Below are 15,146 nucleotides of genomic sequence, written 5' to 3'. Positions count from 1 at the left end.
CTGATCTTATCAGGGACCCACGATATAAAGAGATCTGCATGGTGCTGACTGTTCAGATCAGTGCATGAATGCAGGTTCTTATCTCATTGCCTGCTCTGACAACTTTGAACTCAACATGAACTGTCTCTTTCCTTTCAACAAATTAAGATTGAGAGTTTTCACATTAGACAGTAAAGACGCTCATTGTGCTGGCTGGCAGACACGAGGTAAACAAGTACCCACAGCTGACTGTTTCACCCAGTTACAATGTTTCTGGAACGTTGTCTCTTTTTTTCACTGAAACATGAGGGAGGGGAAGACAAAGGTGAGGTGTACCTGTGAGAACAGTGGTCCTTTGTTGCACAAACTGATTTGTTTTTGCACAGATGCAGCAATATGGAGCCCTCCATGCTGCAAGCCAAGTACATCAAGTGTGACTCATCTTTTTTTGTGATAACTGGAACAATGAAGTCATATTGAACAACACATACAGACCTGTCATACAAACAGGCTGGTAACTAGAGATGCCCCGATTCTACGTTTTCTCTCCTCATACTGATACTTTGACTCATTTTGCAAATACCAAGTACGATGATTCAAATTCAAAATCTGTATACCTCACTGTGTGGAAGTTATTGACAAGGCCACTCGGTGCTGTGGCACTAAAAACTGTGACTGAGAACTGTATTTAATGTGGATCGGTCATGTTATGGCTGATACCCATCTGGCAAATCAGATCGGTGCAGCCCTACAGGTAACTGCAATGCTTTTTGAAAAATATGAAATTAACTGTCAACTTTACCGACTCAAAAGATAAGGCTGGCAATATTTAATATTTTTCTTATTGTCAACAAATCCCATGAAAAGGCCAAAACCAACAATGAGTTGATTCTACAAAGAAGTTTTTGTGCCACAGAGCTCAATCAGTGGCTGAAAAACGTTCCGCAACAGAACTGCTAAAAACAACAAAGTCCAGCTGCCTTTTTAAAAAGTGAAACTTTGTATGTGACCTGTTTTTTAAAGATTTAAGTCAGAAGGTGTTTAGAGATGGACTAACACGGTTGATTTTGGTCAGAATAACACCAGACTTATTCTTTACGAGTGAAAAATACGAGACATACGCACTGGGCAACATGGCTGAAGCCACCATCATAACCCAGTGGGGGGGACACACTAGGGCTCCTAAAACATCTTAACAATGTCTTCCCTGCAGTGATTTCTTGCAATTAAACAAAAGAAGACGGTGGTTGTCAGTGTTTTGGGCCGGGGTATAACTTAAAGAGGATCCCGTTCAAATGGTGACACCTGGTGGACACTCTTTGTCATGATCAAAATGTGGATGAGTCATGATGAAAGCAAGGTCTCTTAAAACTCTTTAAACTATGAAATGTTGGGACCTCTAAAATGAAAATAGCCATGTACTTTCATAAAAATAGGTGGTGTTTTATTTATTTTTTATCATCAGAGTTATGACTGTATTCACTCAATGTTAGCTAATAAACCAAGCTAGAATGCAAAGCAGTTTAATTAAACACAGTAAGTCAAAAAGGACGGACTGGAATTACAAAATAAAAAACTCGACTGAACAAAACTGAAAATTGAATGAGAATACATTTCTCATAAAATAATCTCAATCTCATTATTTTTTCCTGCCGCTTTCAATCACATCTCATCATCACCAAGACAGCTGAGCAAACTGCATATGCTAAGAAAAGCAAGTAATGGACCTCAATTTAAGATTATTTTGTCAAATAATATGATTTTTTTTTATTACAGAAGACACTGATGAAAGGCAGTTAATCCCAGCTGTTCTTTAAAAACAAACCCAAATCTAATCAGTAAAACAGTTTTCTCTGCAGCTGTCATGTGGCTCAGTACATTTATATTATCAAACATCTTCAGACCTTGAATGTGACAGTTCAGAGTCTTCCTCATTGGTGTAATCCACCTGTCATGGTGCGTGTTTTACTGAGCCTGAGCCCCCTGGTTCTTACTCTCCTGCCACGACTTCTTCCTCAGCTCCAGCTCAGCGTCAGTGAATGAAGCCGGACCCCAGTTAGTGATCCTCTGAGGTCCTTTAGCACCTAAAAGACCGGGTTAAAAGAGAAGGGAGGGAGGCGTTTTAACAAGATGGATTTACAGACAAATCACTCATGATGCTTTCTGTTGGTACTTAATGTGTGCAATATGAAACTGTTCAGAAAGCAGAACATTGTTTTGGCTTCATTATTTGTATGACTCTGAATGTGAAATGACAATAATTCAAAGTCTGGGGTTTGCAATGTTCTTAGGCTGGAAGTTACTCTACAGTAAATGGTCAAAAAGACTGTTACCACAAAACTGAATGAACTTCATTTTCTAAGCCAAAACCATAAAAAAGAAAAAGAAAAACCCGTCTGGAATATTATGACTCGGCAGATGGGGTGAGTTTTATTTTGAATGTGCACAAAGTTTTGAACATGAGCAGAAATCTTGCTGAAACACGTCTGAGCTATTAAAGTCCAGGGGTTTAGTAATTAAAATGAATTCATGTAGCATGTATCGTTCACATAAATAAGTGCCACATGCATATTTTAAGAGGTAACTTCCCCAACAAAAGACGCAAAAGAGGAGGCAGGAGTAAATCATGCATATGCCTCAATGTGTGTTGACTCAGCAGAGATAGCATTAAATGAGAAAAGTTGATCTACAGGAGAATCAATATTTGAAAAGAAATACATAATGGCTGAGAGCCTTACTGCATTATATTCCATTATGTTTTTATATTTTCAATTGTCCCCTATGTTTTCCTTTACATAAATAAATACATTTCCAACATAAATTAATGTAGAAATAGGCGCATGAAAATGTATCATAATGGAGGAAATTTAGTATTAAATGCTAAATTCTTTCTGGGGGAGGACCCCAAGACACCCCCCACGTATTTTGATATACATCCTATGTCTTTGGGTTGCCAGGCCAGCTGTGGTGAGGTCAAACATTTGTGCCATGTCGCCAGGGCCTGGAAGGTGGCACCCGTTGGGCCACTAATGCACTTCTCTAACCTCCGTGCTGCCAACCGCCCAAGTTGCCCACCTATTTTTTCTACCAGCCCACCCTAATACAGCAGGCTAGAACCGGGCCCTGGGCCCCAGAACATAAATAGTATGTTGACAGTGGTGTCCACATACTTTTGGCCATCTTGATGCAACTTTCAGTATAAACTGTGTTTTTGTGAATGAGGCCTAAATTCAAATTGAAGAATACTACAGTGTCAAAATCTTGCAAATACACGTCAAGAAGTCCCGTTTCCATGAACTTGCAGAGTTCTTAAACGGCAGTCAAATACATCTGTGTCATGTTAATTTATGAAACAATCAACGTCCCTACCTGGCTGGATGAGACGCACCAGCCCCTCATGTTTGGCCACCTTGTCCTTCCAGGTCTTGGTCTTGTTAGCTGCTCGTTCAAGCTTCCTTGACACCTCCTGTAGATAAAGATAAAAAGGGAAGTGAGACATAGATAGAAACTTTGAGTAGATGTTAGCTGAGAGGAAGACATTTTGAGACAGTTGAAACAGTTCGACCAGCAGCGGGAGCAGCTGCTGATGTTGAGTCATGATGTTGATAATTTAAACTTGAAGTATCGAGCACCCCAATATTTTCGGCAGTATCAAAAACTGTCAAGTGTGGAAACTGGGCATCGAATGGCAGGTTAGAGTTGTTTACTTATTTTTTATCTCGCTCCCCATGCTTCCTGTCTGTGTTTCTACTGTCATGATCTAATTAAAGCAAAAATACCAATCAAATAATCTTGAAAAATAAAGTGGTGATTTTAATCAAAAGTTTGATAGTTTTATTTTATTAAGTTTCATTTAATTGTATTAGCTAAGTTCCTGCTTGTGTTTGGACACATTTTAATATTTAACAACATACCTTTGGCTTCTTTTAGTTAAAAATGGATTCTGTAAAGAGACATTTCTCTATTTCTTCAAAGTAAGTAAGTAATCAAAAAAAATCAGGCACTCTGGTATCATATGGTACTAATATTAAAAAGAAAAAATGTAAACAAAACTCAACACTAATACTGACCCTTTTACTCATCATTATAAACTGACTGTAGGTCAGTTGACACGACGTGTTCTATTGCTCCATATGCTGAACATTATTTATAAGAACCATGAACATAATTTGTAAGAATAATCAAACAAGAATCAACAAAATGCCACAAATGTGAAACATAATAAAAACTTATGAAGACTTGTGACGAAAAGAAAAGAGTAGTTTTATTACCAAGAACAGTGCCTTCTGCTTAATGGAAAAATAAAAACAATTTCTGATCCCAAGGGACCATATTCACCCTAGATAACATCGGGGTTTTTAGATCAGTGTAAACCTCCACATGTGGGACCTGACCTCGTACTGCTCCAGTGCTCCGTGGCGCTTCCTCTCCATCCTCTCCAGCTGCAGCATGGCTGCCTGCAGGGCTCTCTCCTTGGCCAGCTGCTCGGCCACCAGCTCCTGCTTCTCGGCCTCAGTCTGAGACAGCACCCTCTGCTGTTGCAGGTGGATCTGCTCCAGCTCTGCTCTCTTTGCTGTCTCTTCTTCCAGCAACCTGTGATGGAAAACGTTTTCTTTAAATTGTCTATTTTACCCACTTAAATCTTAATCTGAACCAAGGGAAATGAGGAGCTGGAGCCATAAAACACGGGTAAGTGTGGAAAAATCCTGAGTAGTTTGTCAACTGTTCATAACAGGCTGAGAACGTTACTGTAGATCACATTCAATTTTGACAAATTCTGTCTCTAGTAAGTCTGCCCTGCATGTCTTTTGACTATGGCAGGAACCCCACACTAACACAGGAAAAAACATGAAAAATACACAGAGGGTATTTCAGTGATTATTAGGCCTACAGATGGATTAAACAGCTGTGGGACACCAATGTTAAACACTGGGCCACTGTGACACCCATGTTTATATGTATAAAGAAATCACCATTTTTGAGGTTGTGTATTTGTGATTTTGTTGTACTGAACTTCATTGTACTGTATTGTTAGGATTCTCTAATTTTGTTTTTACCCGTGTGTGTGTGTGTGTGTGTCTGTGTGTGTGACCTGGCCTGCAGCTTGAGCACGGCCTCCTCATCCTGCTTGGCCTGCCTCTCGTCCTCTAATGCCTCCTCCAGCCTGTGGTACATATCCTCCAGCTCCCGGACGCGCAGCAGGTACTGCTCCAGTTCACTGGACTTCTGAGCCACCTGCTCCTCCATCTGCTGACGCACCTGACACACACACACACACACACACACACACACACACACACACACACACACACACGACCAATAATCTACACTCAGACAATCAATCAACTGTAAATCTTCACATGTGATGCTGTATTGTGGCATTTGCTTTATTTTAGCCTAATCTACATCTGCTTATGTGTTGCTGCAATGATGCAATATCATCTGAGCAAACAATGAAGTTTAACTTATCTTACAAAGGCATTTGTCTGTTTAGCCAGTGACAATGATTAATATGTCTGTGCATGTGACACTCAGACAAAATATGACTCAACATCATGAAATATATCACTTTAACTTTTTTAGCTTGCGTTTCCTGAAAGGAGGAACCACAAACGGGTGACTAAATCAGAACATAGACAAGATAGTCTTAGTTTACCAGAGTTATTAGTTTTCTTTCTGAACCACATTTCTCTATATATGCAGTGTCAACACTTATCACCACAAGACAAAGGAGAAGAGTTGTGGGAGGCACATTTTTACCATTTTCTCTTTCTCCAGGTCCAGTCTGTAGCGATCCTGCAGATCTAACTGAGTCTGCTTCCTCCTGTGCTCCTCTACTGCTGCTTTAGCCGCAGCCTCTTCCATTTTCTGTGAAGCACAAAAGAGGAAAAAGCTGTTAACTTCTCTGCTTTACTGGAGGTTGGTTAAAGAGGATTCGTGGTTCAGTGTGCATTTCTAGGTCAAGAATAATTGAGCTGAACTTTTCTTTTTCCTTGTAGTCTTTTATATAATATTTTACTTGGTAATGCCAAAGTCCACATATTCAAAAATGTAATGTGACTTTTCACATAACCAGTAATTGGGTTTATAAAAACAAATGGCTGTTTGACATTTAAAAAAAAAAAAAACATCTGGCAGGGTAAAAAGAGAAGTGAGAAGCTGCAGCTCTGAAACAATTGAATTTGTACGCCTGGCCCTCCACTAGATGCAGATGTCCCTGCCTGATTTATACTATCGTTTGCATACCAGGTTTTGCTTCCCTTTGCACTGTGAATGCCCTGCTGCATCGTGTGTGTGTTGTTGTTTCTTATCAATTGAATGTTTTAAACCAGAATATGTGAAAATAAAGGGAATTGGACAAAAGCTCCTGACATCTACTTAAAAATCCAGGTCCAAGATGTATTACGTGGACTAACCTACTATAGCTCCAAATTTGTACCTACAATAAAGCACATGTTTTACTACATTACTACATTTACTACATATTTAAACGATTGGCCCAAAAGGGAGCACTATATCCCTTTGTGAGGGTCAAAAATGTTTCCTCTGGGATTGTTTTTAATATAAAAAAAACATCTCTCGGATATAAATAGGAGGAGCTTCCGGAGATGAGATTGTTTACTACTACAGTAATACTGTATTCCAGATTTTCATGGTTTGGTTTAAACACTTTAAATCAAAGGGTGTTGTGTACGTTCCCTCTCTAATATACTGGGTTCTGCATCTCCTCTTCGTTAGACTGACAGGCTTCTAGTGACATCACACATACACAAGGTTCATTTTCATCCAGAGCCTGTAGTGATTGTTTATAAGAAATCTTGTAAGCCATTTCTTGCAAATGCACAAGCATTGTACAAATTCATTGTATGCGAAAAACCTACTTTGCAATACCGGATTTTGATTGTAATTGTTTTTCTGCTTAATTTTCAGTCGAACACAAGAAGATAGGGACAAGAGATAAGTAGCAAATTTGTATAAGTTAACATGACACCGGGGTTGGTTTTCCTCTTGTCCTCACGAATTTTTTGAGTCAACAGCCACCACTGTAACGGTGTATGTCTGAGACAAAAGTGTTCACTGGGGCCCTGACCTGACAAAGACTCCTGTGTATAAAGTCAAAGTCAGTTTTTAAGTTTGAAGAGTTGAGCATTGGACCAGTACCTTCCTCATACCCTCCAGCTGTCTCTGTTTGTTCTCATTGGCCGCCTGGAGGTGCTTCATCCTCTCTGCCAGGTCGTCCTCCTCCGACTGCTGCCTCTGCCGGTGCTCCCGGCGCCTCAGCCGCGCCTCGCGGTGAGGAGACGGCAGCCCCAACCTCAGCAGCTGGATGCACGTTTGAATAGCTGCCGCAACACAGAGTGAGAGGGGAATCACTGATTGGTTGGTTTATGTCCACAACAATCTGACTATAAATACACTGCTGAGTCCGTCTCTATGACATTCAAAAATTCAAGAGACAAAGATAAAGAAAATAAATGATGACGAGAGCCTTTATGATGAGGCGGTTATAGAGCAGTGGAATACCTTGAAGCCATTCCTGCTTCTTCTTTTTATCTGATGCGCTGATCTCAAAGCTTTTATCAATGCACTTGATAATGAAGAGGTTTTTCTTCCCTTCTTTATCTGGCAGAGACTGCAGGAGAGAATAATATAAGGCACTTCAGTCACATCATACAAAATTTACAAAACCATATGGGTTTATAAAACTTCAAAAAGTTGCTGCTCTTAGACAATGCTAATTCTATTTTGGAACTAAATCAAATCCTTCTGAAAATGTCAGTTATAATTTCACTTCAAATGAATTACTTAAAACAGCCTAACAGCATTACATTATATATTTTGTATTATAAATAGATAACAATACACCTCCACACAGCAGGTTCGGTCCAAAATAATGTTTCCTTTCTTCTCCACAAGGTCCTCACAGACGTAGTATGACAGCGAAGTGGGTCGAAGGACAAACCATCGCTCGGTCCAGTTCTTTCTTTTGTGGCCCTTTTTCATCATGTATCCCTTCGAAACAAAGTGTGGACGTAAACAAAGTGTGGACGTAAACAAAGTGTGGACGTAAACAAAGACACTTAAGTTGCCTAATTATTCTGCCACAGGCACTATGATTTACTCAGTATAACAATGTATGTTACTTTTTTTGTGATTAACAATTGTATCCCCCACACACACATACCCCACTTGTCATCACCACCCACCCAGGCAAAAAACAAGAAAAGATTACACAAAACCCACAATATACAAGACCGTACAACAAGATAATAACAAAGTAGACAAATTGTAAACCAAATAAACCCATGTATAATGACAACACCATAAGCCCATCATACACGTCTCTCCCCCAGCACAAATCTTCCTAGGAGCCCTCCAGAAAGCTCAGGTACTTTCCCCATTTTCCCGTGTAGACATCCAATCTGGAAAACTATTTGTATGACATCTTTTCACCTCACAAGCCTCACTCCGCTTAGGATGGAACCATCTCCAAGAACAAATAATCTTGGGCTGAATGGAACCTGGGTCCCTCCAATCTGACATAGGTTATCGTGTATCCAAGTCCAAAATTCCTGGACCTTATCACAGGACCATAGGACATGAAGTAATTGGCCGTCCTCTGTCTGACATTTCCAACAATTTGGTGTCTTCCAAACCAAGTCTAAACAATCTGGATGCAGTCCAATAGAAGCGATGCATAATCTTGAACTGAATGAGGCGCACCCTCACATCGTGCAACATAGTTTTAATATTTCTACAGATTCTGTCCCACTCCTGGACCAGGCTCTGCCCCCCAGGTTCTAGGAAGCACAGACTAATACCCAGAAGCCTCATGATCTTTTCCATATGTTACTTAGATAATTAATAAAGCAAATGTTTGATTAATGGGGCACCGGACGTATGAGATTAATCCTGTCTAACCTGCTTGAGCACATCCAGTATGAGTTCCTGGAAGACCTCCATGATGCCCATGGACAGGGTCTGGCAGTTCATGCCCTTGCTGAAGTAACCCATCCCCACCAGTTCAATCAGCTCCCAGGCACTCAGGCAATTATTCTTTGTGTTCAGCTGCAGCTTGTAATCTGCAAACTTCTCCTCATTCAATCCGCTCCCCATGGCCTCCATCAGCTTTCGCAGGAAGTACTCAATCTAAGGAGACGGTCAGAGAAAAAAGTGTTTAGTGGAGGGGATGGTTAAAAAAATGTCCTTGCTCTCTGCTCGATTGTTTACTTACAGGTAAAAACTCCACAGAAAACAACTGTAAAGATCTTCCTCACCTCTTCAGTAACGATGACGAGTGGGTATTTGTCTTCTGACAGAAAGTTGAAAATGCACCAGACTTTGAAAGCCTCATGATCCGAGATGAGTAGATGTTTAGTGCAGATATTTTTCTTGTAACAAAGTGTCCAGCACATCTTGTTGAACTCCATTACATCAAATTCCTCCTGTACCTGGTAATAAAAATGCACCATTCAGTCAGTCAAAGTCAAACTGGTCAGCACCAGTGAAGGCAGCGTGTTTACAAATGCTAAGCAGGAGACTGGTGTTTGTTTCCTTTCAAAACCTCCAGTCAGCAGGATGTGAGGTACAAACCTGATGTAATTAAATGCCTCATTTTAATTCAAGTCAGAGCCTACAAGAGAAAGGCAAGAAAACAACTTCCAAGCACAAAGAGTGAAACTCAAGCAGTTTACTAACTGACATGAGACTTCAACAGATGTGTTTGCAGTGTATTACACTGTGTTCGCTAAGCAACAGGGCAAAAACTCTATCAGAGACAAGAATCCCCCTTTTGGAAAGAGTATATAAGCATGAAGCCCATTTTACCTAAATGTTTTATATACTACTAATCAGTAAATAATAGACAAAACACGTTCCTGTGGGTACAACATAGAAGTGGTTGTAACCATTTCCTCTCCTACAGAGAAAAACAGTTCATGATTAGTAAAAAGGAGAGTTCTCTGCGCTTCTGCAGACCACAACAATCCGGTGCAACCAAGGCAGGACACAACAGTACAAAATAAAAACATTTTTAATGCACCTTAAGAAATAAAACCAATGTTGCACTGGCAAATGTTTTGTTATTTAGTTCATGATTAGTCTTCCTAATTTGTGTCATACACTCTTCTGTTAGTTTTTTTTTTTTTTAACTCAATGCGTAGCACCATACATAGAAAACTGTCAGGTACCGAAAACTTGCATTGAATGTCTGGTAAGGTTGGTTATCTTTTTTAACCATTCTTTGATCAGATAGTTCCATATTTCAAGTTATTTATGCATAGTTCTTGTACAACTGCTTGTGTTTAGACAATATTTTTTTCTATAATCTACTCCCCAAATGTCCTTGTTGGAGATCTGTGGTTACTTTCTTTTATTACCCTAACCCTAACTGTTGATTTGTTTGTTTTCTGCAGTCAGTTTACTGCTAAGCAAGCTAACCGTAATGACTTAGGCTAATGTGTTGCTACGTACTGTAATACCACATTCTAAGCAACTGAATTTACTGTTGGATTAACTATTGTGTATTTTCTTCTTTTTACATTTTTACTACTGAATTGTCAGCTACTCCTAAATCATGTTTCCTTGTTACTATACTAATCAGTTTTTTACAATATCTTTGGTTCTGACTCTTGTATATGGAATCTCACCTTTTTCTGATTTATAATCACTATAATTTAATTTGTTGCCCAAAACTGTTTTCACAGTTCCACAATTGCTTCAAGTGAAGAAGTCAAAGGCCGACTTCAGTCTTCTACCTTTATTGGAAGTGTGTTTAGATCGCTGCATAGCTGTGCACCTTCAAACGCATAGTGAGGGCAGAAGAATGGTATCGACAAACAGTAAAGAAACTCAGGTGTCATATTAGCACTAGTATAACAAATGTCAAACTATACGCAGCCCTAGTTATTGTGTGTTGACTGGATTAAAAACACAAGATTCCCATTCTCCTACAACTTTTTCCACGTTTGACCCCACCTTGTCAAGAATAAACCTGTTGAGGTAAGGCATATAGCCCTGGTTGGACAGAGGCCCTTTATTATCATCTTTGAAATGCTCTTCAAGGGCCACAGGGTCATGAGGGATCTTCATCACTGTGCACAGGCTGTGGGACAGCACCTAAAGAAACCACAATTTGAATGTGAATTAGATACTACCATAAGGCATGCAGGTGAGGGGACATACAGTATATTAAGTCAAGACACATTATTATACAGTTATACATTCTTGCAAAATGATTTATGTATGGGTAAATTTAAGATGAAGTTAAAGATTAGTCTCATTTTTTCAGACTTCGCAGCCGCACACGCGAAAACCTGTCACTGAAATTTACAAGCTTCACTAGCCAAGTGTTACAATGTTGTCGAGGGTGACTTTTCACTCCTGACTCCTAACTGGTTAGTTCAGCTGTACAAATGGAGGTCATCACCCAGAAGTGTTTAATTTTAACTGTACAGCACTGTAGCTTCAAATAAACAAGGAACAGATTATATTCTGCTCTTGCAAACAGTCTCCTCTGTTCTCTGTGGTGGTAGATAGATATTATATTATTAGTATTATATATTAAAATACCTAAACGTTCTACCTTTTTTAAACTCCCTGAGATAAGAGTTAATACAAGCGAAACACAAATACAGCAGCAACATAAGATAATGAATGGTGAATCAATTAGAGGATCTGACCAGGCCAATACAACATATTGGCATCTCTGCAGTAAAATATACATTATGATAGCATAAATCAATTGTTTTACTGTAGTTTAGGTAAAAGTAACGTTACCAATGTGACAATATAAAATTACTTTACAAGCAAAACAGTCATGCACTCAAAATGTACTTACAAATGGTTAAAAGGTCAATATTTTATTATTTAAGTAACGTAACAAATGTTGATGAATTCAACAACTAACGTAACGGTGCGAATAAAAACGTCATACTACTACATTGATAAAGTATAGTTAGACGGTAGATCAATTAACGTAACAGTATGAATCGTAACGTCACACATGCTAATGAAGTACAGTTAGTTCGAACAGGGCGTCTTAGCTTCGAACAAAACAGAAAATTGGAAACTTGTGAAAACTGAAACGCACCTTTAACTGAGATTTGGAAACTTTTCCACGTTGATCCACGTCCAGGGCTGTGAACGCGTGCCATATGGATTTCAAAAGCTCGTCTCGAAGCCACATTTTGTCCCTCCGCAGCAGCAGCAGAAGTCCGTCTCTGTCAGCAATCAGTTTATGTGGTTTATGTCTGTAGTTTCACTGTCTGCCTCCTAAACACAAGCGCGATGATGGTGGCGCAGCACAGAAAAGTGTGACGATAGCGCCACACAACGTTTAGTTTATTTATTTTCATCATTTCAAATCGCTTAAAACCAAAGTCAGTTCAGGTTGTTTTCCCATCATAAACGCAAATCCCCACGTACCAAGAACACTAGCTATGTTAACTGCAAGTAGGGTACTAACTACTTCTATTTGGCTGAACTAGACCGTTACACTGTCCCCTTACAGGAACACTTAACAACGTCAAATGAACATATCATTTTGAGGGACAGGAAATTGAAGTACTGAAGTTTAAGTATTTTGGACAGATTGGGCAAAAATGAGCTGGCAGGCCTCTTATTAACCAGCGTTCCTTCACTTCTCTATGCAACGTGTGCAGTTTTTCTATGCTACAATACTAGACTTGCTGAGTGGTAAACTGATTAAACGCAGAATCTAAGAACAAAACTGAAATAATGTTCTTAAAACTATACTTTAACTCAAAACAAGGCCCCAGGATTAGGTAACAAAATGATCCATCTTAAGGGAATCAGGTCAGCTGATTTTGGTGAATAGTTTGGTAAATAGGCCTTTTTCACAGCAGACGTTTTGACTGGTCACAGCAGCACGGATCTGTTCATGTATCTCTGTCTGCCCTGACAGCGTCCAATACCCAATACCCGGGGTCTCATTTATAAAACTGTGCGTAGGATCCTTACTATAAGTGTACTTACGCCCAAAAGCCTAAAATGGCGTACGCCGAAAAAAAGTCAGATTTATAAAACCGTGTATACGCACACCTGTAAGCATAATGTTCCCTTTATAAATCACAGATTGACTACAAGCAGAGAATGTCTAATAAGGGGAGAACTTCCACTCTCGGGAAAATTCCGGGTTGGTACAATGGAGCTAATAGGGAGTGAACAGGCTCTCCATAGACAGGCTCTGCTACAAGTGTGCGTACGTGGATCAGCCTCTTATCCCCCCTGTACACGCCCATTTTTAACCATAAATAGTCAATGCAAAGCACCTCGTGAATGCTGATAAGTATGTTAATGACCCTGGCAGTTCTTTCGTTACACCGAATCGTGCCAAATCATGACGACTGGCGGAGAAAATAAATAAATAAATAAACCTCTCAGACGCTCGGGAATTGCTGCCAATTGAATTATAATTTCGGCCTGTTGTCGCACAGTGTAGGGAAACCGGAATTATAGACTACCTTTATCAATAAAAACGGCAGGCATTACGGCACTCGGGGACAGCTTCGATATACCAGACGTATATAATAAGATTTAACAGAACTATATATTATATCCAAACAAGCCTTAGTGATGAAGTTGAAGATTATATATTATATTTATTTAAAAAATCAGCTGTCTGACATTTCCCTCTGGAAACAGCCGGTTTCCCCCAGAGTGGCGAGGACCTGTATTTTGACCGGGATGGCACGGTTCCGGCGCGTTGCCCTCTCTACTGGACCCAATTCAGTACATAGATCCACGAGCTCAGCTTTAGGGAATCTAAATCGGCAAATTAGCCAGTCATCGTCATGGTCCCTGAAGTCTCTTTCTCTCCTGATTCTTCCATTGGGGTTAGTCCTCCTGTAGGGCCAGCAATGCCATCATGCAGCATTACGCACGGGGTCACCGCAGTATTTATATGTTTACAGCAATTTGTGATTGTTAACACCTTGCCAACACAGCAATACAATCTGAAGACGAAAGAAAGTGTAATAGGCAAACGCACTTTTCTTCATGAAGGTTTTGTTAACAGTTTTAAAGTTGGGACCGATAACGAGGACATTAAGGGTAAAGATTGCGCGAGAGCTTAACGGCTATATTTTCAGACTTTGACATTGATGATTATGCATAGTTTTAAAGATATATATTTAGTTATTTACACTGTGTTCTGCCGTTATCTAATGGTAGGGTATTTGATGATATCCTGTATTCCATGTAGTCGGGCCATCTCCTCCTCCTGCGCTCCGTAGCAGACAATGTGATGGCGAGACAGCGCCGATTAAATATTAAAACAAATTTGTATTTAAGATTTCAGTTTATGGAACAGTTATCACTGAGTACAAGCGCAAATAACACTGCTGGATTTAATCTTCATGGTAACGTGGATGATATGGAGTGAAAAAATGTTTTTTCTACTCTTATAGTTATTCCCATTTACTTTTTGCAGTCTGACTTCAGTTCACCACCTCACCATCTGCATCGCCAATTCCTATTTTGTCTCCATAACGTGCGTACGCATGGGCCAGAGTTTGCGTGGAGGACCGCACATTCTCCCGTCAAGTTTGTTTTTTATAAATCACAACCTTTGCGTGGGATGTGGCGTACGCACGTTTTCAGCCCCGTTTTGTGCGTACGCCACGTTAATAAATGAGACCCCCGGTCTTTCTACTCACTGGTCTCTGACACAAGGGAAATGTTATGATCCAGTTGTAAAAGTGATTCTTTGATTTTTGCTTCAGAGGTGCTCTGTGAAAAGCCAAAACATCTAACCAGGCTTGTATGTCCAAATCCATTTGTATGACAAAAGAAAAAAACAAATAACTGCAATTTTGTGATTGCATGAGAGCACTACACTCTGGAGAGACATCTTTTATAAAATAAAAAAAAAAAATTAAGCCTACACTCATTAATCAATTACTTATAAAATAAATTCATACAGCAAGAAAAGACAAGTACCTGTATAAGAAAATACTCAGGGTCTTGGATTCCCTTAGTTTTTTTTTTTTTTTTTATAATATGTTGTTGTATATATAGATGGTTCATCCATACACCAACCAAAAGCTTGAGACCTTCACGATAAGTCCAATTGTACATGCTTCAATGATGTATTCAATTGTACTTTCAGTGCTCACAAACATGTCCTGTAGCCACACTGAACACCA

General features: G+C 39.6%; 1 protein-coding gene across 1 annotated transcript; it reads right to left on the bottom strand.

Annotated features, from left to right (window-relative positions):
* Nucleotides 1-1,398: 1,398 nt before the first annotated feature.
* On the bottom strand, nt 1,399-12,728 carry swap70a (switching B cell complex subunit SWAP70a). The gene is made up of 12 exons (XM_028585691.1): nt 12,071-12,728; nt 10,957-11,097; nt 9,258-9,431; nt 8,902-9,129; nt 7,846-7,992; nt 7,504-7,612; nt 7,141-7,322; nt 5,740-5,847; nt 5,072-5,238; nt 4,374-4,572; nt 3,349-3,445; nt 1,399-2,063 (listed from the first exon to the last, which is right to left on the bottom strand). The coding sequence occupies exons 1-12, from the start codon at nt 12,164-12,166 to the stop codon at nt 1,945-1,947; spliced, it is 1,767 nt and encodes a 588-aa protein (XP_028441492.1). The 5' UTR covers nt 12,167-12,728; the 3' UTR covers nt 1,399-1,944.
* Nucleotides 12,729-15,146: the final 2,418 nt, after the last annotated feature.

This window comes from Perca flavescens, chromosome 1 (genome assembly GCF_004354835.1).
Source record: "Perca flavescens isolate YP-PL-M2 chromosome 1, PFLA_1.0, whole genome shotgun sequence".
Lineage (NCBI taxonomy): Eukaryota > Metazoa > Chordata > Actinopteri > Perciformes > Percidae > Perca > Perca flavescens.
This window is presented reverse-complemented; position numbering and strand designations above follow the sequence as displayed.

Coding starts and splice junctions, on each gene's coding strand:
- swap70a (XM_028585691.1), bottom strand. CDS start 12,166: ATGTGGCTTCGAGACGAGCTTTTGAAATCCATATGGCACGCGTTCACA. Junction 9,130..9,257: donor TCGTCATCGTTACTGAAGAG/GTGAGGAAGATC, acceptor CCGTCTCCTTAG/ATTGAGTACTTCCTGCGAAA. Junction 7,993..8,901: donor TACTGGATGTGCTCAAGCAG/GTTAGACAGGAT, acceptor TTTGTTTCGAAG/GGATACATGATGAAAAAGGG.